Source organism: Gossypium raimondii, chromosome 2, assembly GCF_025698545.1.
Source record: "Gossypium raimondii isolate GPD5lz chromosome 2, ASM2569854v1, whole genome shotgun sequence".
NCBI classification, from domain to species: domain Eukaryota; kingdom Viridiplantae; phylum Streptophyta; class Magnoliopsida; order Malvales; family Malvaceae; genus Gossypium; species Gossypium raimondii.
In genome coordinates this window covers 4,104,537-4,130,553 of record NC_068566.1, presented here as the reverse complement: position 1 = coordinate 4,130,553, position 26,017 = coordinate 4,104,537, and the positions used below count along the sequence as shown (strand labels likewise).

The 26,017-nt window shown below is 33.6% G+C and overlaps 2 protein-coding genes and 1 long non-coding RNA gene across 9 annotated transcripts; 1 reads left to right on the top strand and 2 right to left on the bottom strand.

The window, feature by feature from the left end:
- Positions 1–10,187: 10,187 nt before the first annotated feature.
- On the top strand, positions 10,188–14,843 carry LOC105787770 (ubiquitin carboxyl-terminal hydrolase 3). Of its 2 annotated transcripts, XM_012614328.2 has the most exons (7): positions 10,188–10,600; positions 11,595–11,711; positions 12,321–12,380; positions 12,475–12,573; positions 12,757–12,942; positions 13,541–13,722; positions 14,154–14,843. In XM_012614328.2, exons 1-7 carry the CDS (start codon positions 10,484–10,486, stop codon positions 14,557–14,559), a joined length of 1,167 nt encoding a protein of 388 aa, XP_012469782.1. In that variant the 5' UTR covers positions 10,188–10,483; the 3' UTR covers positions 14,560–14,843. The 2 variants fall into 2 exon arrangements, with proteins under 2 accessions (XP_012469782.1, XP_012469783.1); XM_012614329.2 differs by lacking the exon at positions 12,321–12,380 and having other exon boundaries at positions 10,190–10,600.
- Positions 14,844–15,038: 195 nt separating this feature from the next.
- Positions 15,039–18,439, bottom strand: LOC105787769 (probable mitochondrial adenine nucleotide transporter BTL3). The gene is made up of 4 exons (XM_012614327.2): positions 17,721–18,439; positions 16,948–17,251; positions 15,749–16,216; positions 15,039–15,440 (listed from the first exon to the last, which is right to left on the bottom strand). The coding sequence occupies exons 1-4, from the start codon at positions 18,128–18,130 to the stop codon at positions 15,366–15,368; spliced, it is 1,257 nt and encodes a 418-aa protein (XP_012469781.1). The 5' UTR covers positions 18,131–18,439; the 3' UTR covers positions 15,039–15,365.
- Positions 18,440–23,182: 4,743 nt separating this feature from the next.
- LOC105787768 (uncharacterized) lies at positions 23,183–25,208 on the bottom strand. 6 transcript variants are annotated; one of them, XR_001131661.2, is made up of 4 exons: positions 24,998–25,208; positions 24,813–24,905; positions 23,498–24,237; positions 23,183–23,389 (listed from the first exon to the last, which is right to left on the bottom strand). It is a non-coding gene; the product is annotated as an uncharacterized LOC105787768 (long non-coding RNA). The 6 variants fall into 6 exon arrangements; XR_008191877.1 differs by having other exon boundaries at positions 23,183–23,360; XR_001131658.2 differs by having other exon boundaries at positions 23,183–23,386; positions 24,998–25,207.
- Positions 25,209–26,017: the final 809 nt, after the last annotated feature.

Below are 26,017 nucleotides of genomic sequence, written 5' to 3'. Positions count from 1 at the left end.
ATAAAGTTCTCGGAGTGCTTTTTCCTGTCTTCCATTGGAATGAAATTTTTTTCAGTCTTCATGATTTTCAATCCTTCGAAATTTCTCTAAGTCTGGAATCTTCTTTTCTTCTTCTTTCTTTTTCCTTCGATTCAAGTTTATGTCTCATTGAAGTTGTTCGGATTGGCGCTAGGACAGTTGCTTGGTAAGTTCTTCAGCTTTACAATAGTTTTTAAGGTTTGTGTTTGACTAAAAATGGTTAGAGGGTTTTGTGGTGGGAATACCAGTAATAGTGACGGTGGTGAGGATTGGAAGAAAGGTAACGGTACTTGGCCGGTGAGGGTTCCTTATGTCGGCGATGCGGCCTGATGTACTATTGGGGTTAACAAAATGCGGAGGTTGTTTCAGCGTAAGGGGTTGCAATATTAGTAATTATGAGTTTGAGTTCAACATTCCCAGGGAGAAAACGAGTTGAGCACCATGAGTGGGCCAAAACACAGTAGTGGAAAACCAGGGTTTTATTTGCCTTTGTATGCTTTGGAGGTTGGCTTCCATTTGCCACCTCACGATTTTGTTTGTGAGTGGTAAACTATTATGGAGTGGTGTCAAGGTAGCTATCTAAGGCCTCGCGGTGGATTCTTATTGATTTCCTTAGTACTCTGTAGTCAGACAAGGTGTTGTAGAAACCTTTTTTCCCTTACTACCATGGACCAAAACAGGTTGTTTGGATTGCTTACTTTCAACAAAAGGGAGGGTGCAGAGATCGAGCACTTGATGTTGAAGGGACCAAGCTCTGGCTGGATAGATAGAAATACATTTTGGTAGAACATAGGTTTGCTGCAAACTTTACCTTTCCTACCACTTGGCATTACCTTCGAGCAAGTTGTGCTTGGCCAAACCAAAATTGTTGGATGAGTTTAGGAAGGCGCAATTCAAGGCTCTTTGGAAAGGTAGTCCTCTAGATGTTTCGAGGACCATTACTGTTAGAAAGCTGTACAAGCACTGCTTGATGGGTGTAAACCCCAATAGGTATAAAGATAGTGATTTTCAAAATGACTTTTAGAATAGAGGGCGAAAGGTTCCACATCATTTGGAAGCCTAGCCTCAGGGCAGTACCAATAAGGTTGCTAGCATATAACCACCTAAGCCTTGGTTTTTCCTTGTATGGTATAGGTTATGCTCAAATCATAAGTGGTGTACCAACAAACAGACTACAATGGTGCCCTTTGAAGACGGCGAAGGGTTAGAAGTGCATTTAGTGAGGCATAGGGAAATTGGAGGTGCGAGCAGCCAAAGACCTACTGAGAAGATGTCTTCTGAAGAAGTCGAGGAGTTTGTGGAGCCTTTGGTAAGACGCAGGGCAATTGGGGGGCATGGGTGGAATTGCTAGAATAGGGGAACTTGAGGCTAAGAGAGTTGAGAATGCTCCACAAGTGGTGGTACAAATTATGAAGGGTCAAGTCCAATCTCCACTCTACCTAAACTTTTATTGATAGACTACTGGCTAACTTGACTTAGGCTCACCCATGGGAAGACGACATGTGACACTTCAAGATCATACATAAGAGTATATAGACCCTTAGTCCTATCAGAAAAAATGGATCATCTTCCTCTCTTTTCCCTCTCCTCCTTCCTCTTCCACCGACCCTATTATCGCCATAACTTGACCACCGTGCATAGCGGCTCTCTGCCTTCCCTTAAATAAGTTAAACCGCCCAACATCATTGTCATCTCCGCCTTGTTTGATCCCTGTATCAACCAATAGCTAAATCTTGATGACAGGAAAACTTATTGATAATTATATATCTCTATTTTTAGACGATTCATAATTGTATCACTTAGACAAAGTATATAATAAAACTAAAAATAATAATTGAAATCACAATGACACAACGTTTTTCATATTTTTCGTGACACAACGTTTTCATATTTTTCAATGTCTAATAATTGATTATATTTAATTAAATTTAATTGAGTTAATTAGGATTTTAAATAAAATAAAATTTTGGCTTACTAATAAAAAACCCAAATGAGTCCTTAAAGATGAAAAATAATCAATTAAGTCCCTCTATTAATGTTGATAAAGTTTGACCATTAAATTTTATTAATGTAATTGATAGCTCAATCAAATGACGACACGTGACAATCATGTGTAAACAAATATTTTAAAAATAAAAATCCTAATAAATACAACCATTAATTTTAGATTATTATTAAAAATATAAACATTATAAATAAATTATAGAAAATTATTTAAAATTTATTAAGAATTATAAAAATGGTAAAACATAAAAAACTATTAAAAAAATTATTAGACTATAAAAATATATAAAAACGTCATCGGTTCCTTTTCAAGCTCTAGGAAAATGTCTTCATATTCTTACACACCAACATCTGACCTTTGCTTTGCCATTTCAGTGATTATTGCAGATTCCATTTTCATCATTTGGTTCTCCATCATCTCCTTGATTTTGTCCTCAATCTCCACGCCTTTCACCAAATGGTTTAAGCCCCATCCCTACTCTTCATACAAAGCCCCCATCCACCTGCTCTTATCACCTCAAACATTGATAATTTGGTCACCATGTCTTGGTTATCCTAGAAATGCTGGTATCCCATTCCAAGTTGCCTGGTGCCTGCAATAGTGCAATGAAGTTGGAATGAGGGGAGGGTGTAGCAAAGGCTTTATGCAAAGCATGGAAAGGATGGCGGAGAGCAGCGGTGAGCTGGGCAATCTCATTGGGTGGCTAGGAGGCGGGCTAGTCAATGGACAGATGGTGGCTCGACAGTGCAGGGGTGGTGCAAGAGTGGTAGCACTTGAAGGTGAAGATAGTGGGTGTTGGTGATTTTAAAAAAATATTTGATAATATAACAAAATGTCACGGGCCTGATGGGTGTCGAGTCCATCAATATAAACCTACACCTAATTACAATTTAAGCAGTATAGGGAGTAGGGTCGATCCCTCAGAGACTGGGCTCACGTAAAATTGTTGCTCTTTCTCGACCAGATTCGTGTCTGGGCAGTTGTCGTGCCCAAGAAATTTGGGGAGGATAAAAATTGAAAACCTGAAATAAACAGAAAAATATGCGTAAAACGTAAAAGCTGAAAACAAATAATAAAAACAGTTAAATAAATTTGAAGAAAAATTAATTAAACTTAGCTCAGCTTCAGGCACGGGTTTTTCCTCGTCTTTGAACCGATCCTCGAAATTAGATGAACTCCTCTTTTCCATTAAGCTAGTTATAGCTACCAAGGACGCCTCGGACACCAATTCTTCATTATGTAAATTAGTTATGGAATGTTCTATAACTAACCCTTACCGATCGAACAACCAACGAAACGTTCATGATTTAGAACTCCGGCAGCTTTGTGTTCTAGAAGAGCCTAGCTCGAACCAATGCCCTCAACTGCGTGGGACATTTAAATCTAGTTACTACTTCCCTTGACGGAACCAAACAGCAATCCCCACTTGGCACGTCAATGTGTTCACGGAAAATCGATTAGACAATCGATCCTTTCGGAATTCCAACTGTACGTCTAACCACACTAACTCAAACGACGTCTTTTTTGACTTAATGTTGATTTGACTTTTTGAGTTGACAAAATCATACTCTTAATCCGGAGAAATAATAAGTACTGGAATTTATGAGTTAAATTGCTCGGATTCGTAACTCACAGGTCTTGACGAGGCTAACTCCGACCTAAAGCTGAAAATAGATTTAGTTAACTAAGGTTTGGGGCATATTGGAGTTGGATAAATTAAATAAGGTTAAAATGGGTAAAAAGAATGGGTGGCATGATTAAGTATGGGGGTTGGAATTTTGGTAGTGTATTAGAGTGGGATGGTTTAGCTACTGGAAATGAAAAGGAAGTTTGAAAAGGAAATTGTAAATGGTTTAAGTTGGTGACAAACTAGAAATTAATAAATTGAAAGAAAAAGAAACCAAAAACAACAAATAGCTTCGTGAGAATGAAGAAGTGATTGTATTCAAAGATGAAAGCTTGATTTATGACTTGATGATTAAATGAACAAAGTAATCCCCTATTTATACTAGTGGTTTTGCTAAATTAAGAGCCACTAGCCATAAAAAATCAAGGAAATAAAATATTCTATAAAAATCCCTACATAATCTCCCACTAAGTCAACATAAAATTTCAGCTAATTACATCTTGGAAAAATTCTGCTTTGGCCTGCCTTCTTTGCTCATTTCTTCAATCTATCCCAATTGTTTCTTTTTTCTTCTATTTAGCCCCAAATTGCATCCCTGCACGAAATTCAATATAAACATGGAAAAAAATCAGTGGTGCACTCTCATAAATTAACCAATTTAATTACATAAAATATGTAATTTTAGCATTTAATCAGTGCCACTACTTAATTGAAATATTAATTCCATCAACAAAATAATTACAGTTCATAGTGGTTAAAGTTAATAAGTCAGGTTAATTAATTTTTTTTTTGCTTATAGTTATTTTTACTAATAAACCACAAATTTTATTAATAATATTTTTACTTCTATAAAATTTAAATTCAAATCTTATTTAAAATCTAGCAAACTTGGAACATTGTTTATTATAAATTTTAATATTACAAAACTAGGTTTTTACTCAAATAAAATAAAATAAAAACCAAAATGGTACATTTAGATGGATGGAGGGTGGTGCATAGGTGGCATCACCCTCGTTTTGACACAATACAATTAAAATAATAATAATATTTTAGTAGTGCTGCCAAAAGGATAGGCGACACCAGTTTTCCTTTCTGGTATATACGGGTACAAAAATACGAAGGGGGTGTGGTGCCTATCTGATAGGCGGCACCAGTGACCCCTATCTGGTAGGCAACACCAGTGACCCCTATCTGATAGGCGGTATACCTAGTATATTCCCCTCTCACTTCCCCATCCTGCAAAAAATTAGCAGAACAAGAGAGGGAGAAGAGAAGAAAGAAAAAAAAAGAAAAAAAATGTATTATTTTTATTGTTATTTTCAAATATAATAGATTATGATAAGAAAAAATTATTTTGTTAGATTTATATAGTTTGTTTAGTGTTATTTTTATGTTTTGTTTTAAAGTTATTTTGTTTATTGTGACTTGTTAGTAAGTTTTGTATTTAGATTATTGGGAATGTTATGTTGTAAAATTTTTAATATATTTGAAAGTTTAACTATTATAAAGTAATTGTTAGTTAGTGATAACAATAAGAAAAAATAGATAAATACTGAAAATACTTTTGTCATAAATATTGTTAGAAATGGACTCTTTCCATTCATTAATTTTTTATGTAAGTATTTTTATCTTTGTTCGAAATTGTTTTAAGAATTTTAGTTTATTTTTAATAGATTGAGTATTGAAGATGGATAATCAGTTTTTCATATGCGTTTATTTTGAGGGAATCATCTTGACAACAACTGTTGGATGTATATTTGAATGTCAGCAACAAATAGCAATGAGATTTAATAGAAATGTCTCGTTCAATGATATGAAGGAAATTATTAGCGTAAAAATTGTTAGACGTTGTGGGAAAAAGATCTCGAAACTTTTCTACAAGTTTCCAGTTTCGACAAATCCCATCAAATTCACCAAAATGGAACTTGTAAACAAGGAAGACGTGGAGACAATGATTGCTCTTTATTGTGGGAATCGGAGTGACCAAAATGCACTGATTCACTTATTTACTGAGTTAGTCGGTGTGGAGCAAAATGAAGATCTCACTGCATATATGGTGAAGAACATGGAGCTCAAGAACCGTGCATGGTGGCTCCAATATTGTACGTTGATAGTGAATCGACCATACACGGGATCGATATAAATCTTAATGTTGCACCCGATATTGATGTGGTTGGTGATGATAGATATGATAGTAGTGATCCTTGTGATCAAGACGTCGATAGTGATAGTCATCCTGATGTGGACGAGGTCCCCGATAATATTGACGACGAAGACGTGAATGACGATGGAAACATTAACGCGTCTTCAGCCGGGAACCAGATTCGACGTATTGTGATACACAATACTCCTGGGCCACACATGTCGCTCATATACATCGACACGACGCACGTAGCTGAGTTTCCGGAGTACCTTGAAATACTATCTGCTCACTGACTGACCGTAAATTCCGATCCTGAGGAGTTATTCGTAGGCCAGATATTCAAAAGTAAAGAAGAGTGCGTATTTGCTATTAAGTGGTATAGCATGAATATACCAGTGGACTATACAGTCGCAGTGTCTAAACCGACATTATATATTGGGGAGTGTTGGAAGTCGGCGGAAGGCTGCAATTGCCAGGTACGAGCTGCATTTATTCAAAATTTACAGATGTGGGAGATACGAAAATTTGTTGGGCCTTACAATGCACATCAACACGTATGACAGAAGATCATCGAAAACTTGATTCCAAAACTTTCTGTACGTGTATCATGCTAATGGTGAAGGACATGTCGACATTAAAGTTTCGGTACTGATTGCCGAAATGCAGGTATGATTCTAGTATCGAGTATTATATCGAAAGGCATGGTTAGCTAAACAGATGACAATAGAGAAATTGTACGGGGATTTTGATGCGTCGTATAATGAGCTATAGGGATGGATAGCTCGTATGCCCCAGATCGGTGCATGTGTGGAGGAACTACAGTCGACTGCCCACCAAGTAAATATGGTTTTCCCGTGTTGATGATTTTGGTTGTATCCAGTATGTACTTTAATGATGATTACAAATCAAAAGAAATAGCCATCTAAGGTCTCCGCGCCATCCGATTATCCCACACTGTAATATATTTTCAATGCACAACCCCCCAATTATTTCCATGTTTTCCTCTCTTGTTGATCAAGTGAATCTTCCCCAACTGCATTGGCAGATCCGGGATATACTGGATGCAACCAAGCTGTTGGAGTACTCGATCCCCGTTATACCGCTCGACTGTCTAGAAATTGATAATTGACGCGTTAATGCACCACAGGTGAGAATGAATGTGGGCAGACGAGGATATAACAGCCGCAATTTCTAGTCTCTGATACGGCATCCAGATAAACTGTACGATTAATAACATGGTTAAAATTTAACACGGTTCAAGATATACAAAGTAATTACATGTCACGAATATTGGAATAGCTTACCCCTTCCCCAGCATGTTGTTCAATTATCCGACGATATATCAGGACAGTATACGACCTCCCGATACTCAGATAAAAATTTCATCTACGAAAACAAATTACAAGTAAATATAGTATCGTTAGAATAGTATCATTATAAAAAATATATAAATTAATAACAAGTTAAATTTTATCACTTGTTCACTAGTGAAAATACGTATGGTTGGTACCTAACTGATGCCAAGAATGGCATTCGATAAAGAGCCCATGACTGCAGCAATACAAGGCATCTGCCTATGTCTACGGTATTAGGCTTTGTCGTCCGAAAAAGCTTACGATACAACATAGCCAGAATTGCGGAACCCCAACTATACGAGCAAACATTATGCAAATCAGCTAATAGGGGTAAATACATCAAATGAACCCTGTTGTTGTTCGCATCGGGCATCAGTATACCCCCTATAATATGCATAATGTACGCTCGAGCTGTGCACATCACCTCATGCTCAGTGGCATTAATTGATAAATGTTCAAAATTGGCTTTCAGCCATGAAAATTTCAAACCCGTAAAATTGGACTCAGCATTGGCGGGCAGGACTCCTAGTAGGCTATAACAAAGGGTAGCCGGCTCAGCTATCGCACTTACGCCCGTTACGACACTCCCATCGATTGGGAGCCCAAGTTGCAATGCAACATCCTCCAGAGTGACAGTGCACTCCCCACACGACAAATGCAAAGTGTGGGTCTTCGAGCGCCAACGCTCGACCAATGCGGATATTAAATTGTACCGCAAATCAAACGTTCAGATCAATGCTGCTGACCCGAATCTAGCTAACTCCAAGTATGGCATTAGTCTTTCATCCGGGGAATACCCTAAACCATTCACCTGACCCCTTAATGTGCGGTACGGGCCCTGACAATGTTAAATTACAAAAAATAGTTATAATAACATAATTTATTTCCGTAAATTACGTAGATCTTTTTTTAAGGGAACCTGTGATTAACAAATAACAATATACTACCATATTATTAACTGTGTTTGATATGTGACCATCGTTCTTAATCAATGGAGCCATTGCGATACTTGCAATTTCAAAACAAATTTGGTTATTAATTTCAATGTTTGATGGATTTTAAATATTTATCAAAATACCTAAATTTTATATATTGCTTTTAATTAAACAAAAATACCAAACAATTTTTTCCACATCATATTTTTGCTATACTACATTAACAAGATAAATATATCTTATAAGTTCCAACTCAAACTCCAACTCAATGGTCCCATTTACAAATTTCATCTCAATAGTTTAATCTTTTACCTACCAAAAAAAAACAAAAAGTTTATATTAAAATACTAAAAATAACATGCCAATAAAATATATATAACAAAAATATAACATAAACGATACATAATAAATACGAATATTTTTATTGTTATTTTAAAATGATAATAAGTAAAATATTTTGGTTTAAAATATAATATATATAATAACATGCCAACTTAATTATTGTCAAAAACTATAATTTTTTTTCATAGAAGTTCAAAAGAAATTTCATTTTAAATATTTATAAAAACATAAAATAAAATTTAAAAATATAAACTCTTATTCTCAATTATAAATTCTTAAAAATTAGAACATATAAACTAATTCCTAATTTATCTCATAAATTCCAAATTCCATATCAATGGTCTCATCTTTTACCTACATAAAAATAAAAAAAATTAAAATTAAAATAATCAAAATAATATGTCAAATAAATTTCATAAAATAATAAAACATTCTTTGTACATAATATAAATAGGTTTTTTTACTTCAATAAACATTAAAAATAAAATATGAATGAATGAAAATATAAAATAAATACAAACACACCTTAATAGCTCTTTTTAACCAAATAATACCTTATAAAAATAAATTTAAAAATTAAATCCGAATTAAATCAACAATAATAACAACAAAAACGAATTAAATTGACATTAATCAATTAATTTATAACAAAAAAAATACATTTTCTTTTCTATTTTTTTTTCCTTCTCTTTCTCCTTCCCTCGCTCTTTTTCTCTTCTCTTTTTTTCTTTCTTTTTTACCTTCCCTTCCCGCCCTCTCCTTCTCCTTCTCCTTCTTCTCTTCTTTTCTTCTCCTTCTATTTCTTCTCCTTCACTCACCGACCAAAAATGAACCTTGGGGACCTTATACAGGCAAAAAACAAACGAACTGCTACATGCAGCCGTCCCATCGCCTGCCACCGTGGTGCTGCCTGTGCTGTCTCCTCCACCACTGGGTTCCGCCTCTTCCCTAGGCGTGACCTAGTGTCCTGTCCCATCATGTCAGTGGGTCGGTTTTTGGGTCCAATTTTTACTGTATACAACCCGTATTTGATCCGTATTTTTACATGTGTGCCACTTATCTACATGACTCCACCATTATTTTATTAATATTATTATTTTTAAATTGTATTGTGTCAGAATATCAGGGTGGTGCCGCCTATGCACCACCCTCCACCCATCTAAATATGCCATTTTGGTACATAATTGTTGCAACATACCATTTTAATTTTTTTTATATATATTATTTGGATAAAAAATCCTACAAAATTCATAAAAAAATCTCCATATAAATTGGTTTTACAGCTTGGCAATGGCATCATCATGTGACGTTGAGTGCAAGAAAGCATCAATAGTAATTTATTTTTACTAAGGTCAAAATATATCATCAGTCCCTGTACTCTTCACATATTTAACATTTAGTCTCTATATTTTTATTTTAATAATTTAATTTTTTACTTTTCATAGTTTAAAATTTAGGTCCAATTATTGATACTTAAAAATTTATTGGTGTGGCATTTTAAAATAGAAAACATACTCGATAGTCATGCAACTAAAATGAAACATTGTAATGAAACTGAAATTAATAAAATAATTTTAATAGTCTAACAATTGGGGCTGGGTTTTGAAATCGGAAAAGTAAAAGGACGAAATTCCTAGAAATTACAGGGACTGCTGGTATATTTTAGCCTTTTACTCATTAATTTCTCTTTTTATATATTTACTTTTCTCATCCCTATCTTAATTTTATTTATATTTAGTGCCAGTCGTAGTGCGCCATCACTTTTTTCCTCCTTTATTTTCTTCATCTATCGCCTCTATTAAATTCTCTCTCAGAAAACCATAAAAAATATACATATAAAAATTTTCTTTGGCTCATTTTTACAACCTCAAACGGGAAACAGGAGAAAAGAAAAGCTTTCCTTCAACCAACCAAACCCTAAATCGATTCAATTTATTCAAATCAAACAGAGCGGAGATAGAGCCACTCGTTAATGGAGAGATAGAATCGTTTGAGTTGAATCGGTCAGAACAAGATCTGAGTTCGAGGTTGTAATTAAACTTAATTTTTTTGTATTAAATGGGGGCGGCGGGTTCAAAACTCGAGAAAGCTTTGGGCGACCAGTTTCCTGAAGGCGAAAGATATTTTGGCCTTGAAAACTTTGGCAACACTTGCTATTGTAACAGCGTGTTGCAGGTTTCTTTTTTTCATTCACAATTCAATTTTGAATCTAATTCGATTTCTTTTTCCAGAAAATTATGTTGAATTTAATCGTTTATGTTAGTTTCAATGCTTTGAATTTGATTGATTTTAAATTTTAAGCTTTGAACAATTTTTTAATATTCCTACATTTGTGCAAATTTATTGTTGGTACATGTTTCTTATTATTTTATCTCTAAGTTTGAAGGTTTTTATTTTTTGATCGCAGCAGCATTTATCTGGTTATCCTTGTTAATGATTTTATAATGTGTTCATTTGACTCAATGATAGCTGTAGGAAGCAAGTAAATTTGTGAATCCTGAAGTGAATTGGTTGGATTCGACTCTATCATTTTCATGTTTAGCAGTTAATTTCTCGGGTAATTGCATTTCGTGTATGCATTCAGGTGGTATATCACAAGTTAGATTGAAATTAGAAAGTTTAGATTTTAGATATACTTTCTAGACCAAATATTGACCACAATAGCTATCAATTAATATTAGAAACGGAAAGCTGTCTAGAGTTAGAATTTTGGTATTGATGCTAAACTAAATGATGATCTAATACATTATTACTATTTATGCAATTCAGATTTCATTGTTCATGCTTATATTTAATATTTTTAATATTGCTTTTGTTCCTTCGTTCATTGTTCATTTGAATTGTCTGAACAATCATTTCTGAATGAATGCAACTTAAAATTTTAAGTGCTATATACTCATTACCAGACTCTTTAGTCCCTATGACTTTTTTCTTTTTCATTTGTGCTATGGTACTTACTCTGAGATCTTTCGTGATACTTTATTCTATTCCTTGCTTTCTAATTAGTTTTACTTGATTAGCACATGTATGATTATTTGGGAAGGATATGGTAATCCTAATAGTTTTATGTATTGTGTTGAGTGTTGGATGTTTGTATTTAAATTTGTTGGGCGACAGTGCTCTCTCATCTTCAACCAATGTCTCATTTCATATTCTCAATTTTTTTCAGGCACTTTATTTTTGTGTTCCATTCCGTGAACAGCTGCTAGAATATTATTCAAATTATAAAAATGGTGCTGATGCTGAAGAGAATCTATTGATATGCTTGGCCGATCTGTTTACACAGGTAAAAGCTCTGCTAAAAGTGCAGTGTTGTGGAGCAATAGTTCTTTAGAGTTGGGTGCTTTTTCCTTCCAAGGTGGTATTTGTCTTATTGTGAGCCAAAGGTGTTGCCATGTGTTTTTTCGAAAAGTCAACATCAGCTTAGTTTCTTTTTACCAAAACAATGCACATAGGTTGCGTTGTCAAGCCTTAATTTTTTTTTCTGTTCTTATTAGACACACTTAGGAGCCCATGTGCAATGGATAGAAGTATGAAAGCTCAATATACCATCTTCATGATGAATATGACAGGATCTAATCAGAAATTAAGATTAATATTGTTGTTAACTGGCTTATTTCTGTAATCTCCCGTCTTAATTTGCATGAGGTCCTGGCTTCATACAAGAAAGAACGTGTGTGCAATTTTTTAAAATAAGTCAATTTTATCTGTAAATCCTATAATTTGCTGTGCGTATGATCTGTTTATTTCCTGTCCAAGAGTTCCCACCTCGTAACTGTTTCTTTTCTATATATTTCCTTTCCTTTTCTCGAAGGATTTCATTTGGTACTTCTATGTATTATCCGTTAGGAAATTGCTTAGATCCTAAAAAATGTTTTGCTTGAATTTTTTGGAGTTCAAATTTTGTAGGGAAGATGATGCTTTTCTGTTTCTAGCAAATGTTATAGATGTTCTGGTAAATCTTTCCTCCCCTTCTCTCATAGGTACCACATATGTGGTTTTTACTTGATCGCTACCTGGACTAAGTATTGGTTGTTCTTTATGTTCAGATAAGTTCACAGAAGAAGAAAACAGGTGTCATTGCTCCAAAGCGCTTTGTACAGAGATTGAAGAAACAAAATGAGCTTTTCCGAAGCTATATGCACCAGGTAATAGAAATCAAGTACCTTATTTCTTCCTCTAAATTCATCATCTCTTTTGCTTACTCAAGGCTTCAATAATTCTGATGTAGTAGCCTTTTCCTTTCGTGTCCACCATACTGACTTTCGTTATCATCTTTAATGGAAAGTTTGGAAGAGAATAACTCTCTCTCTCTCCCTCTCTCTTGGTAGGATGCTCACGAGTTCTTGAATTTTTTGCTAAATGAACTTGTCGACATATTGGAGAAAGAGGCTCCAACAGCGAAAAATGAGGCTGAAACTTCACCACCTGAAAAGGTTGCAAATGGTCCAAAGAATCCTCAAGCAAATGGTGTTCAAAAAGAGCCTCTGGTTACATGGGTACACAAGAATTTTCAGGTAAGTTTTCTTGTTGTTTACTGTGTTCTTATATTCTAAATCATTCTTGTCTTGTGCTTTATTTACTTCGCTTGATACAAAATATAGATGAAATCGAGTTATGTCTTTGCTCGGGTTATATTTAAATTAAGATACCATGTAACTGGAAACCTCAGCGACATGTTTAGAATTGTAAGAAGCTATTAGGTCTAGAAATCATCTCTGCACTGTCGAAAATTAATCTAATCTGTCCACTGATAGACATAGAAAACTGAATACAAGCATTACCATCTAGAAATGTTGCAGGATATCACATCATCGGTAAACCTCTTATGTGCATCCTTGCATCTACACTCCATCTTCGATTAATATTGGTACTTTCACTACTGCTTTTCTTTTCTTTCAATTATGATCTCACATTTGTGAATAGCAAGGAAAAGGTGGCTGCTACTATCTTTTTCACTTAACTAATTATTATTTGTTGACAATGCTTATCAAGGAATGCTATATAATTGTCAGTTCATTTATTGACAATATTTTGCCCTTCTCTCTGGGTACGTCTGTGTGTGTCATGTATTTTAGGAAAAACCTCATTATCTCATGGAGCAATTTGAAACAGGGAATACTTACCAATGAGACCAGATGCTTGCGATGTGAGACAGTGACAGCTAGAGATGAAACTTTCTTTGACTTGAGCCTTGACATTGAACAGAACAGCTCAATTACTAGCTGTTTGAAAAATTTTAGTTCTACTGAGACATTGAACGCTGAGGACAAATTTTTCTGTGACAAGTGCTGCAGGTGATTTTCTTTTATACTCTATTTTTTTCATTATTTGTTGTGTTCTAGTTGCTCACATGATTAGGATTCGTCTTATAGAGTAATTTATATTCACAACAAATATTTTACTTGACTATTATTATCCTTTTTGAGATTTTCGGAATAGCCGGCCAAAGACCAACAATGTAAAACTGAGGTTTTCTTCGAAGATGGTGTCAACTATGGTCATAGTTTTTCTTTCTTCTTAGTGGTTCAAACATGAAACTTGCATGGAGCAGTTAACCATATTGTCTTTTTTTCTTTAATATATATATAAACTCCTCGCCAACCGTTAAATAGAAGAAAAATGCACTTAAATGCACTCGAACTCATATCTTCTTGATTGCTACAATAGCAACGTTGCCTACTGAGTTAAGGCTCAATAATTATTGATAATATTTGTTTGCTTGCAGTTTGCAAGAAGCCCAGAAGAGAATGAAGATAAAGAAGCCTCCTCACATCCTGGTCATCCATTTAAAACGATTCAAGTACATTGAGCAGCTTGGCCGGTACAAGAAGCTCTCATACCGTGTTGTGTTTCCACTTGAGCTGAAGCTGAGCAATACTGTGGAAGATGCAGATTCGGAGTATTCTCTGTTTGCTGTAGTCGTTCACGTGGGAAGCGGGCCTAACCATGGGCACTATGTTAGCCTGGTGAAAAGCCATAACCACTGGTTATTTTTTGACGATGAAAACGTGGAGATAATCGACGAGTCCGCAGTTCAGACATTTTTTGGGTCAGCCCAGGAGTATTCAAGTAATACAGATCATGGGTATATCTTATTTTATGAAAGTCTTGGTGCAAACAAGAATAGCTGAGGAAGAGGGTTTGGCTTTTACCATGAGTTGCTGTTCTAGACTCAGTAAAAAAGGGAAAGAAAATCAAATAGACAAACTGTGCAGATATGCTAGAATCAGTAAATGTGAAATAAGAAAGGGCTATTTGCAAATGAGGAGATAGAGAAGCTGTTGTTTTTACAGCTTTGTATGTCCTGTAATTAGAATGTAGGCGTTAGGAGAGTTGACTTTAATAGCGTAGCTTTTTGACCTATATATTTGGTACATTCATTGGTTACAAATACAGATTTTCACATATTTTGTCATGGTAGCAGAGCTGATTGCTCTTCGGAAAACCTTGTCAATTTGTGGTTTACATTACCTTGCCACATCAACAATATACATCTGAAAAAAAGGTTCAGTGTTTTCTCTTTTTTCCCTCAAAATCAGTCAACTTGAGCCCTATTTCCAATGTTGTTGAAAGTGGACCGACTGATCGGATTGGTACTGCTCGAAACTGGTTTATTCAATCATAAATTTATAATCATTGAAGCATTCTATGAAACAAGAAGCACATAGCTGCAATTCATGTTTAGCATAAACATACAAGCCAATGAGGTTGAACTATGAAATATGGTAAGTTTAAACAAACATCATGTCAAACTGAATTTTAGAAACAATAATGTTTACCATCCGTCTATTGTTCTTGTAAAATGGTATAGGTAAATTTCGAACTCGACTTAGGCCTTTCTTTTTTCCCTCTCATGAAATAAAACAACATCCGCAGCCTCAATCGACACCGAAGTTACCTCTGATCCAATGTTTTTAGTCAAGTAGATAAAATTCGTCTATGCCGGCTCCACCTTTAGAACTATCTTCATGAACTCATAAACCAAGTAACTTATGGCAGCTGATGGTAATACCTGAAATGAATTAAAGTTAAACGAAGTGAAAAAAACCTGAGAAACCTAAAACAACAAATTGATGCAATCTTAGGTGAGTTATATGCGTCTTGACAACTGATGCACACAAAACTGATAGAGAACGATCTGTTAATATGCTTCAACATGCAAATTCCTTTATAGTTTTTCTGGATTCCCTATAACAATATCTATCTCTGAACAGAAATTCAGATCGATCAAATATGATGCAGTTGAAGCTTGACGTCTATGAAAGTTGAAAAGCAGTTTATTGAGCTATAGTTAATTTACTAGACAAATTTATTTAGTACCTGCAATAAGCTGGGGATTAATCCTGCATAAAGAGCGGAAATTCCACCTTGCTGAACTATCTTGACACAGGTTGCCAATGCACCTAACTTTGTCGCACGGACTTGCATTTGAAGATGCCTCCTCACGACTTCAAATGGATAAGTAGCAGCTTCGGAACACGCACCTGCAATCGCCCCGTACAGTAATGTTCTAACGGGACCTAATTCCAATTGTTCAAATGCATTCAGTTCTTGACCACCTTGTTTCAAGTCTTGAATTCTTTTTCTCCCTTCGGGAGAATGAAGATAGGCCGACTTCAATATATCATAGACACCGTAGAAGACAGCACCTGAAGGTGCCATGCTTATAATCGAGGGGACTAGTCCCTTATAAAGAGAAAAGAACCCTTCAGTCTGAATCATATGACAAAAAGCACCAATCAATCCTCCCAAAGCTTCCCCACCCGGAGCTACCATTACTGTCCTTATCTGCAAGTAGATATATAGGGTGATTTAGTAATGATTTTAACCGAACAGCAAGTTCAAACATCATAATCAACACAAATAAAATTACTCCAGCAGAGTCGATAATCAAATAGCATCATAGTCATAACCAATTGTACCGGAAAGGGGGTGGGGGTACAAAAGGGTACACATAGAACTTGTACTTTTCTGCAACATGTGGAAAACATGTGCCTAGAACAAGTGAGAATTACCATGCAATAACAAAGCATACGGACTTCTTAGAAACTGTACATGAAAGGGCACATATACAGAAAGGAAATGTCCCAACCCGTAATTTACATTAGACCTCGAAACATTCCCACACCCCAATCAAAATAAGATAAACTTTAAGCATAACACTCTTGCAGCAACAAAAACATGATTATTGCATTTTAATCCTAGTTTTGATGAATAGAAGAGATGGCTTGAGCATGGCATAATGCGAAACCTTGAAAAGGGCACTTAAGCCAAAAAGATCGAAAAGGTGGGACCTATCAAGAGGAGGGTATCCCTTGTATGAACACTACATATAAGAGCATTTCAAGTTCCATCCTTGCTTCTTATCAGATCAAGCAGCCAAATCTAAAATCATATACTAAGAGTACTTCAAAACACAAAGAAATCAAATTCTAGAAAGTTCCCCACACCCGAACCAAGACCAGAAACACAACAGGATAACATGTAACCAAATAACAAAGTCCTAAATAGTTACATACAGTGTCCATTGGTAAGCAAAGCAAAGTTGCAGTAATCCCAGCTGCAGCACCGGCAAGGAACCTCTCCGAATTCGTGGCTTCCTCATTCCCGGACAATTTCAATAGTTGACTTCTATAAATATCGTAAGCATAGAAATTGATAGCCTTAAAAGGAGCCGTACGAAGAATATTGAGAAAATTCCCTTTCCAAAAACCTTTCAACCCTTCCGAAGCTGCAATCCATTTAATTAATTCGATAAGGCTTCTCTTTTCACCACGAACTATGTATTCCAACTTCAATCTCTCCAATGGAGCAATGAATGTCCTGTGGTAAAAACAAACAAACCTTTTGAGATGCAAACCGCGATTCAATCAAACGATCAGAACCAAACAGCAAGCAGTTAAGGTACTACAATTGAAACATTAGATCCAAAAGTACAACCAAAAAGCAAAACCATCCATCCATTTCTGCAACATGTTGTAACAGGTATGCTTTGTAATAATTTGTATTACCTTCCAAATCCAGCTCTCATACTTATCAATCTATCCTATAATTTCAGCATTTACAGTTCTGATTAAACAGTTCTTACCTTTTTTTTAGACTTAGCCAAATAAAACACATCAAAGCAGAAAAGTCTTGAAACAGTGAATATTTACCATCAAAGTTTTGTCATTTAATGTTCCATCTCAAACAAAAGATAAACCAAACACAAACGAATCTCCTATCATTGTCTTCATCCCTACTTTTTTCCAACAATTTTTTTAAAAAAAAGGGAGAAAAAGAAAGGTAAAACCTTGAAACCATAGCAGCAACAGCACCGGCCCAGAGATGTTTGGTGGTATTCAAAGCACCTGATCCCTTCTTCTCTTTCACCTCTTCCACCGTTTCCAAATTGTTATCCCCGTTTTGCCCCCAATCTTCTCCTGAGTCCCCAACATACCCTTCCTCCCTCGACAAACTCACCGATAAAACCCATCCCCCTTTGCCACCACTTCTCCTCGACTTCACAGGACCCAGGGTTTGACCACCCCAAGAACACGAAACCAAACACACATTTTCGTTTTTATCGACAAAACATTTCTGGGTCTTTAGTGAAATGGATGAAACGAACGAGGAAGGAACTGTTTTGTCGCTGAGAAACAAGCCATCTTGTCGTGAGACCCTGATCGAATCAACGAACAAGCAACGATCCGCACTGTACATTGCAACCAAAAAAGGAAAAAAGGGAAATACAAAAAAATTTCCAATAATTATAGAAAAAATAAAAAAGAAAATTGGGAAGTGTAGGGGAGAAATCAAATCAAGGAAGGGAAAACATGGAAGTTGCTTTTAAAGGAAGAGTACAGAAGCGTGAAGAAGAAGAAGAAGAAGAAGGAATGGAATATGAATAAATGGAAAGACGAATAAAAATGGTGGCATTTGAGTTCCATAACCGAGGCTGGGACTTAGCTTTCATCGAGATTTTGACTACTTCTTGTTGTCTTTGTTGGTGTTTTAGGACACTGAACGAGGTCTAATGTTCCTTTCATTTTTTTGGTGAAAATTTGGAACTTGGCATTTGCATGGTGGTTCCACGTGTTTTTTCACATTCTTTTTTAGAAATTTTCTTTTCTAAAAGAAAATATGACAGTAATTATTATTTTTTAGAATTAATCGCAATTGCATTAATGCTGAATTCAAAATAATCTTTTTAAGAGTAAATTTATTAATTTATTTAATAAATAAAATCATCAAATTAATAAATAATAATAATAACACTTATCGTAAATAGTGAAGCAAAAGTTTCATCAACACAACAAAAGCTTTAACCTTAGCATCAATAGAACATTATGACACGTTGCAATTGACTTTGTCACAATTCAAGTATGACATTTCTGAAGTGATTGCAATTTGCAAGCACTTAATATGATAAGAAAATCAGTCCCGAATGGTCCAAAGCGACGAGCAAAAATCGACAAAAGAATCGAGCATTCACTAAACTAGATAGGACAATAACAAAATTATTCCTAAAATCACTTGTAAAAGAAAGATTACATGCATAAGCAAAACTAAAAAACGTATTACAAGGGCAGATAAAAACTTTTAAAATTGAAACTTATTAAACAATCGAAAAACAAACAAAGACATATAAAACTTAAGACAATATGAGTCAAAATCGACTCGTGAAATCATTTATTATTCTGAAATACTCTAAAAACAGAAACAAATTAAGAAGTCGATGAAGACTAGAGGTGCTCATGGTAGGCGGCTTACCGGCCTGACGGACCCTCCCAAATATGGGAGGGTTTGGGTAAAATATAGGCCCAAAATATGGGCTTGGGCAAAAACGAGGCCCGATTAAAAAGCGGGCGGGTCTCAAGCACAACTTTTTGGCTTCGGGCACTGCCCGGCCTTACCGAATATAATAAATATTTTATTATTTTTATTTTTTAATTTTAAAATACTTTTAAAATACTTTTTTTAATTTTAAATTTTAAAATTTTTTAAAATACTTTTTAATTTTTTAATTTTAAAATACTTTTTTAATTTTGTTTTAATTTTTAAAATAAATTTTGGTATTTATTTAAAAAGCGGGCTGGGCGGGCGGGCCGGCTTATGAATTTTTCGGGCGGGCTGGGCAAAATTCTAGGCCCATATTTCGGCTGGGCCGGCCGAATTTTTTTTCGGGCGGGCCCGCCCATGAGCACCTCTAATGAAGACCCTCCCACTTTTCTAGAAAAACTACTAGTGGCCGATAAAGTTTTAGTGAATAGCAGATATAGTCATCTGTCCATCACAACCTGTGAAGACAACAAAGATACCTATAAAATAAATCTGTAAATTAAAAAAAGAGAAGACATGTAGAATGAATGAGAAAAAAAAAAAAAGAAAGAAATGGTTAATGGGAGGAAAAAAAGGCAAGACAATCCAGAGGTTAACATCATGGCTGGGCAAAAACAAAAATAGACTAGAAATTGATATCTCTAATAATTATAAAAAAAATACCCTTAAATTTACACATTAAATTCATTTGATCATTTTTTAAACAAATTTGCTTTCTACGATTTCGAATCAAAATGTTTGTTTTTAACTTTGAATACTCAGTTAATTAGTTATTCTAATTTTTCAATATTAATTTAATTAATTATTCAATATTTTGTTAATTTAAGCAAAATCTAATTTAATTTGAAAAATTCGATAAAAATTCAAATTTTGAATTAAATAGTTCGAGTTATTTGAGTTAATCAAGTTATCCGGATCAACTCGAATAAAAAATCGAAATTTTCAGTTTAACTCGAATATGAATTACACAATTCGAGTTATTTGAAAATCTGAATAAGAAAAGGCAAAACTACGTCGTTTTGATAAATATTTACCCAGCAAAATCATTATATTGTTTATGCAGTTAAATAACCGGTCCATGTAAATGTAGCATTGAGTATAAATAATAAGATTCGTTAACTCGACTTAAGTTAATTCGAAATTTTTTTACTCGATTTGATTTAATTCACAAAAATTTCAAATTGAGTTCGATTGTTAAAATAAGATTCGCCAACTCGACTAACTCAAAATTTTTTGACTTAATTCAACTTGACTAGATCAAATGTTGAACCCTAGAACTTGTTTCCTTTTCACTGGACTCAGCATATCCAAATCTCCTTCCTTTTTATTTGTTGGATTTTTTTTGCTAATTTAGTTTGGGATTTAGTTATCGAGGCTAAGGTTTTGTCTTAAATTGTTATTATTTTTTATTTTAATTTCATATTAAATATTAAAATGCTAGATAAAAGAATCATAGATGTCTTATATTAAGAGTTAAATTATATTTTTTCTTTTTATTTAAAAGATAAACAAATTAATTCCTATATGTTAAATTAAAGATCAAACGAGTTCATTTGTTAAATTTTTTAATTTCTAAGGTTAAAATTTGATATGTTAGCATAAGGTAAACGTAGTACGCCATGAGTAATTGTTTAGTCATTTTATCGCCTACACCAATTTTTAATATTAAAATTGATGAAATTTTAACAAAAAAATCAATTTGCTCTTTTTAATGTAGATGGACTAATTCATCATTTTTTAAGTAAAAAAAGATAAAATGCTATCTAACTCCCGAAAAATCTGGGCAGATTGTGATGATTCACTACAACAAATTTACTTATAAATGGCGTCTAAAATTATGTCATTGAAAATTTCATTCACATCATTATTTGTATTTGCTGACGCAAAATTGTCATAATGGCGTTCGTCACGTTAAGTGTGTCACTAAAGGTTAATAGTGACGATTTATTACTATTCGTCACATATTGTTGAGAATATAGTGACAATAATATATAAGTCACCTTAGAAGTAGTATTCAGTGACAACTAATTACGTCATCAAATTATATAAGATTTCATCATTGATAATTCATATCGTCACTGATAATGAAAAACTTTCAATGTATAGGTGACAAAAGCAACGTTTCCACATTAGTAATGATGCACCATATCGTCATCTAATATAATAAATTAATGACATTAATGGCGATAATATAAAGTGCCACTTTTTAGTTTCGTCACAAAATTATATACGAAATCCTCATTTATTATTCAAATCGTCACCAATAATATATAGATGACGAAAGTGATGCCATCATATTATTAGTGACACTATATTATCACTTGATATGATTAAGCAATAGTGAGAATGATGATAATAAATAATGTCACCTTATAATCAATAGTTGGTGACAATTAATTTCATCATGAAATAATAATCATATTTGTCATTGATTATAAAAATTGTCACCACTAATCAAGGATGGATCTAGGGGGCGAGAGGGGGTCGTGCCCTTAGAATTTTCAGATTTTTGAATTTTATATAAAAATTATCATGTATTTTAGATTTGATATCCACATTGTATAAGATTCACTCCCCTTGGCCAAATTGTATTTTATATAATTGGACCCTTTAAGCCATAAGGTTATACTTTATATTAACAAAGTATTTTTCTATTTTTAATTATATAACTTTAATAATAATTAAATATTAATATATGATAGACCTTGAAAGATTAAACTTAGAGGCCCAATATGAACTTTAAAGCCAAATTCCAAATTTAATTGATTTGGCCTATACCCATACATATTAGGTTAGTGATTTTTTTGTATTTTGATTTGTAAGTCTTGCTAAGGAATTATCTTCCTCTGGTAAGGCTTCGCAACATAATAGATGATGATTTTTTTCCAATTTATTTGGTGGCATACATCGAAAAAGAGATAACTCGAGAATTTTCAACATGTTCTATCATTTATGAGTTCGATCTTATAAAAAAGCGGGGGGTGCAATTTAGGATGCTTAATATTGAGAAATAGGACTAAGGCCAAGTTTTTTTAATTTAATTTTTGGAATTATAATGATATTTATGAAATTTTTAGTATAGTGTTAGTTATTCTTTTTTGCATATTGGAAAAAAATATATTTAATTTTATATGGTGTGCTTTTTTTCTTTCAATTTTTTTTACAGTTAAATCATTCATACTTTTTAAAAAACATTAAATTGATTTGTTTGATAAGAAAAAAATATCCCAATAAAATTGACACTTTTTATATTAAAAAAGTCGTTTGAATTTAAAAGTTTCGTTCCCTTAAAATAAAATCATATATCTGCCCCTGCCACTAATGAAATAAAATTCAACTTATAGTGACGAAACAAAGTATTATTAAGGGCACATTTGGTTCGTTGTAATAGAATAGAGGCGTAATAGTAATTCAATTGTTTGGTTGAATGGAATGGAATAGAACTGTAATAGTATTCTTGTGTTTGGTTGAATGGAATGATGTTGTAATAGTATAAGAAAAAAATTAAAATGACTAGAATACCTTTAGCAGAATTTTTTTTACATAGATGATTATTGTTATTGTTATTAAATTTTAATAAGATTATTAATATAAATAATAAATAATTTAATCATATTTTAACATAGTTATTATTAAATATAATTTAATAAAATTCTTAATATTAAATATTCTTATATGAATTTACTAAAATCATAATATATAATACTATAAAATATAATTTAAAATAATTATTATTAAATATAATTTAATAAAATATATAATTTAATAAAATTCTTAATATAATTATTCTTATATGAATTTACTAAAATTATAATATATAATACTATAAAATAATATATAATGTACTTTATTGTTTTTAAACGCAATACATATTTAATGTGCTAAAATATCATTAGTGAAACAAATAATTTAATTATTCTACAATAAAAAATATTAGCAGTAATAAATAACTTGAGAATTATATTTTGCATAAACATAATATTCATATATTAACAAAATGTTACATGAATTTCATGAAATTCTATGTCATAATCCATATGTTATACAGTTTTACAACATCAAAAAGTTAGAACATTCGAATCTACAATGTTGTCCTGTCCCGTGAATCTTGCTGTGACATTCGAATTTGCAAAACCACTGCTATTAGATATAAAGACGTCAACATCATTTGAGATTCAAAAGGGAAAAAATTGCATTTAATATCAATAGAGGAGAAAATGTATTCAAACAAAATAAAGACCTTCTCACCTTCATCCTAAGGATATAAACCATTACACCCCTAAGCACGAACAAGGATTATGGGTGTAATGATCGGTTCTACTCATGAATCATGAACTGAATAGTGATGAACACAAAGTCAATTGGCATTGGTCCAAACTATGATAAAGAGGAGCTACTCTTAGCAACTAGGAAAAATATGACATAAAAAGACATCAACTTATTAATATTTTTCCCATGAAGCAAAAAAAGAACATCTTAACACCATACATCAATGGCAAGCAAGACCAAGTCATTTTGCCTCTATATTAATGGATTTTCCAGCAGCAATCTGAAAAACAACTCCATAAGTTAAGCTATCATAAAGATACAATTATGGCTATAATAGTGCTACAGAGCTTTATAAACTTTAAAATATAGCTGCCAAGTACATTGAATAATAAACTTGAGCAAAAGGCTACAGAATTAAAAAGCAAACTGATTTCTATGATAGAGAAATCAATGCCCATATTGATAAAGAGAAGGCCAACAACCACAATAATGAAGAGACATTTAAGCCATCTAAGAACAAACATAAGCATCCATGTTAATCAAATTCACCAATCTGACCATGCAACAACTTATAGAAAGATATAGAAAAAAAACGCTTATGAAAACAACTAAACATGAAAAAAATACCTGCATATATCGCACAACAGTACTAGTATAATCAACAGCTCTCCTTTGGGTCAGCTTTCTCATTCTTTTCACAGCAAAATTGTCACCATGAGCTGAAAGAAGTATTTAATAGAAAAAATAAAAGAATTTTGTCAGAACTAAAATTTAGATAGCCTAACTTCTCTGAAATGTAATTCATCTAAACAGGCAGTTGAGAGTAGCCATAGACCTAGAGGGGTTACCAAAAGATAAAGCTCATGGTAGAAAATGAACATTAGAGTGTAAATACATAAGGCTTAGAGCCAATAGAAGCAAACTACAATAAAAGCGTGTAGTATAAGAACATCAAATATCCCCACTATTAACTAGGCAGACAAAGTTATACAAAAGCAAAAATTAATTGAAGCCTAAAGAACTTGTTTGTTAGAATTCCAGCAGCAAATGTGCCTTCCAGAAGAATCTATAAAGCAACCATAAACCTAGGCGCGAAGCCTCTCAACCTTAAGCGCAGTCCCCCCCGGGTGTTCTACTAATCTCTATAAGTGCCTTAGTATGAACCAACTTGAACATTGAATTTCAAGAACCAAGTAACAATTGTGAAAACCCCAGAGATCCTAAACACTTTTTCATGCGGTGGGTTGGGATCAAGGATGCACAAAACCAAACCACAATGAAGTAAAAAGATTACCTCTGCAATCAATGGAAGGGAAACGTCGGAGAGGATGAAGCTTGATGACTATAAAAAAAGATTACCTCCCTTCCCTCTATTGTTTGTCAGTCGCTGCAAGAAGGGGAAGATGAAGAAATTGTGAAAACCCTAAACAGAACTAAACTAGTCTTACCCGAGAACTGCAAGAAATTGTGAAAACCTACCTTTGGGGAGATGAAGATGAAGGCGAATCGATACTTGATTTGGGGATATGAAATCTGGAGCAAACTTTTTGGGGAGAAGAAAGCAGGATATTTTGGTCTGAAATTTTGGGGAGAAGAAATTAGTAAACAGTGAATACCAATTCGTTGCCCCCACCCCTGAATACCTATTACAGCTGCAGAGGGAATAAACAAGTAATAGCAAAACGGTGGAATAGTAAAAGGTGAACCAAACAGTGGAATAAGCATGTAATTACTGTAGCGCGCGGAATAGTTAAAGAATGGGATGGCTATTCATGCCAACCAAACATGCCGTAATAGTATAATAACAATAAAATATAACATCTCCTTATAATTAATATTCCATGACAATCATTTCATCACTTAATTATAAATCACTTTGTACCACCAATAATCAAATGAAATTAGTAGTGGCAAAAGCAGAACCATCAAATTAATAATGGTATAATTATCATCACCTACGATGATAAATAAAATGTAAAAAATCAATAAAAAGTTGTAAACTAATCTTCAAATATGATAATTATTTATGTTTCACTAAACATATTATATATTTCATTTATTACAAAATAATAGAAGTAAAACAATAAAAAAATTACTTAAAAATCTAGGTAATTATAATAAAACTTAGATGTTGAAAGAAAAATAAAAAGAATATGATCATAATATAGTAGCGAGCTTCTCAATCCAAATCTTGTGTTGATGCACTCCATTAGCAGTGTTGAGTGTTTTTCTTCGTTCTCTTTAGATGATAAGGTTGTCTATTTATATAATATGGTCACTATCCTGGGCTTAACATGTGTTTATGCGATCACATAAACGATCTCATGTGTGACCTCGTAGGAGAGTGTAAGTGCCCCTCCTGTGAACACATAACATCATGCGAGCTCGATACACGATCTCGATTTGTGAGCTTGGTATGCAAACCACATAGAATCCGGTCCAGACCCATTTAGGCCTACTTGTGTGGGTTGGTAATAGTAACGATCATAACAAGCAGCC

Coding starts and splice junctions, on each gene's coding strand:
- LOC105787770 (XM_012614328.2), top strand. CDS start 10,484: ATGGGGGCGGCGGGTTCAAAACTCGAGAAAGCTTTGGGCGACCAGTTT. Junction 11,712..12,320: donor TGGCCGATCTGTTTACACAG/GTAAAAGCTCTG, acceptor AATTTTTTGGAG/TTCAAATTTTGTAGGGAAGA. Junction 12,574..12,756: donor TCCGAAGCTATATGCACCAG/GTAATAGAAATC, acceptor CTCTCTTGGTAG/GATGCTCACGAGTTCTTGAA.
- LOC105787769 (XM_012614327.2), bottom strand. CDS start 18,130: ATGTACAGTGCGGATCGTTGCTTGTTCGTTGATTCGATCAGGGTCTCA. Junction 16,217..16,947: donor TTTGCTTACCAATGGACACT/GTATGTAACTAT, acceptor ATCTACTTGCAG/ATAAGGACAGTAATGGTAGC. Junction 15,441..15,748: donor TAATCCCCAGCTTATTGCAG/GTACTAAATAAA, acceptor AATTCATTTCAG/GTATTACCATCAGCTGCCAT.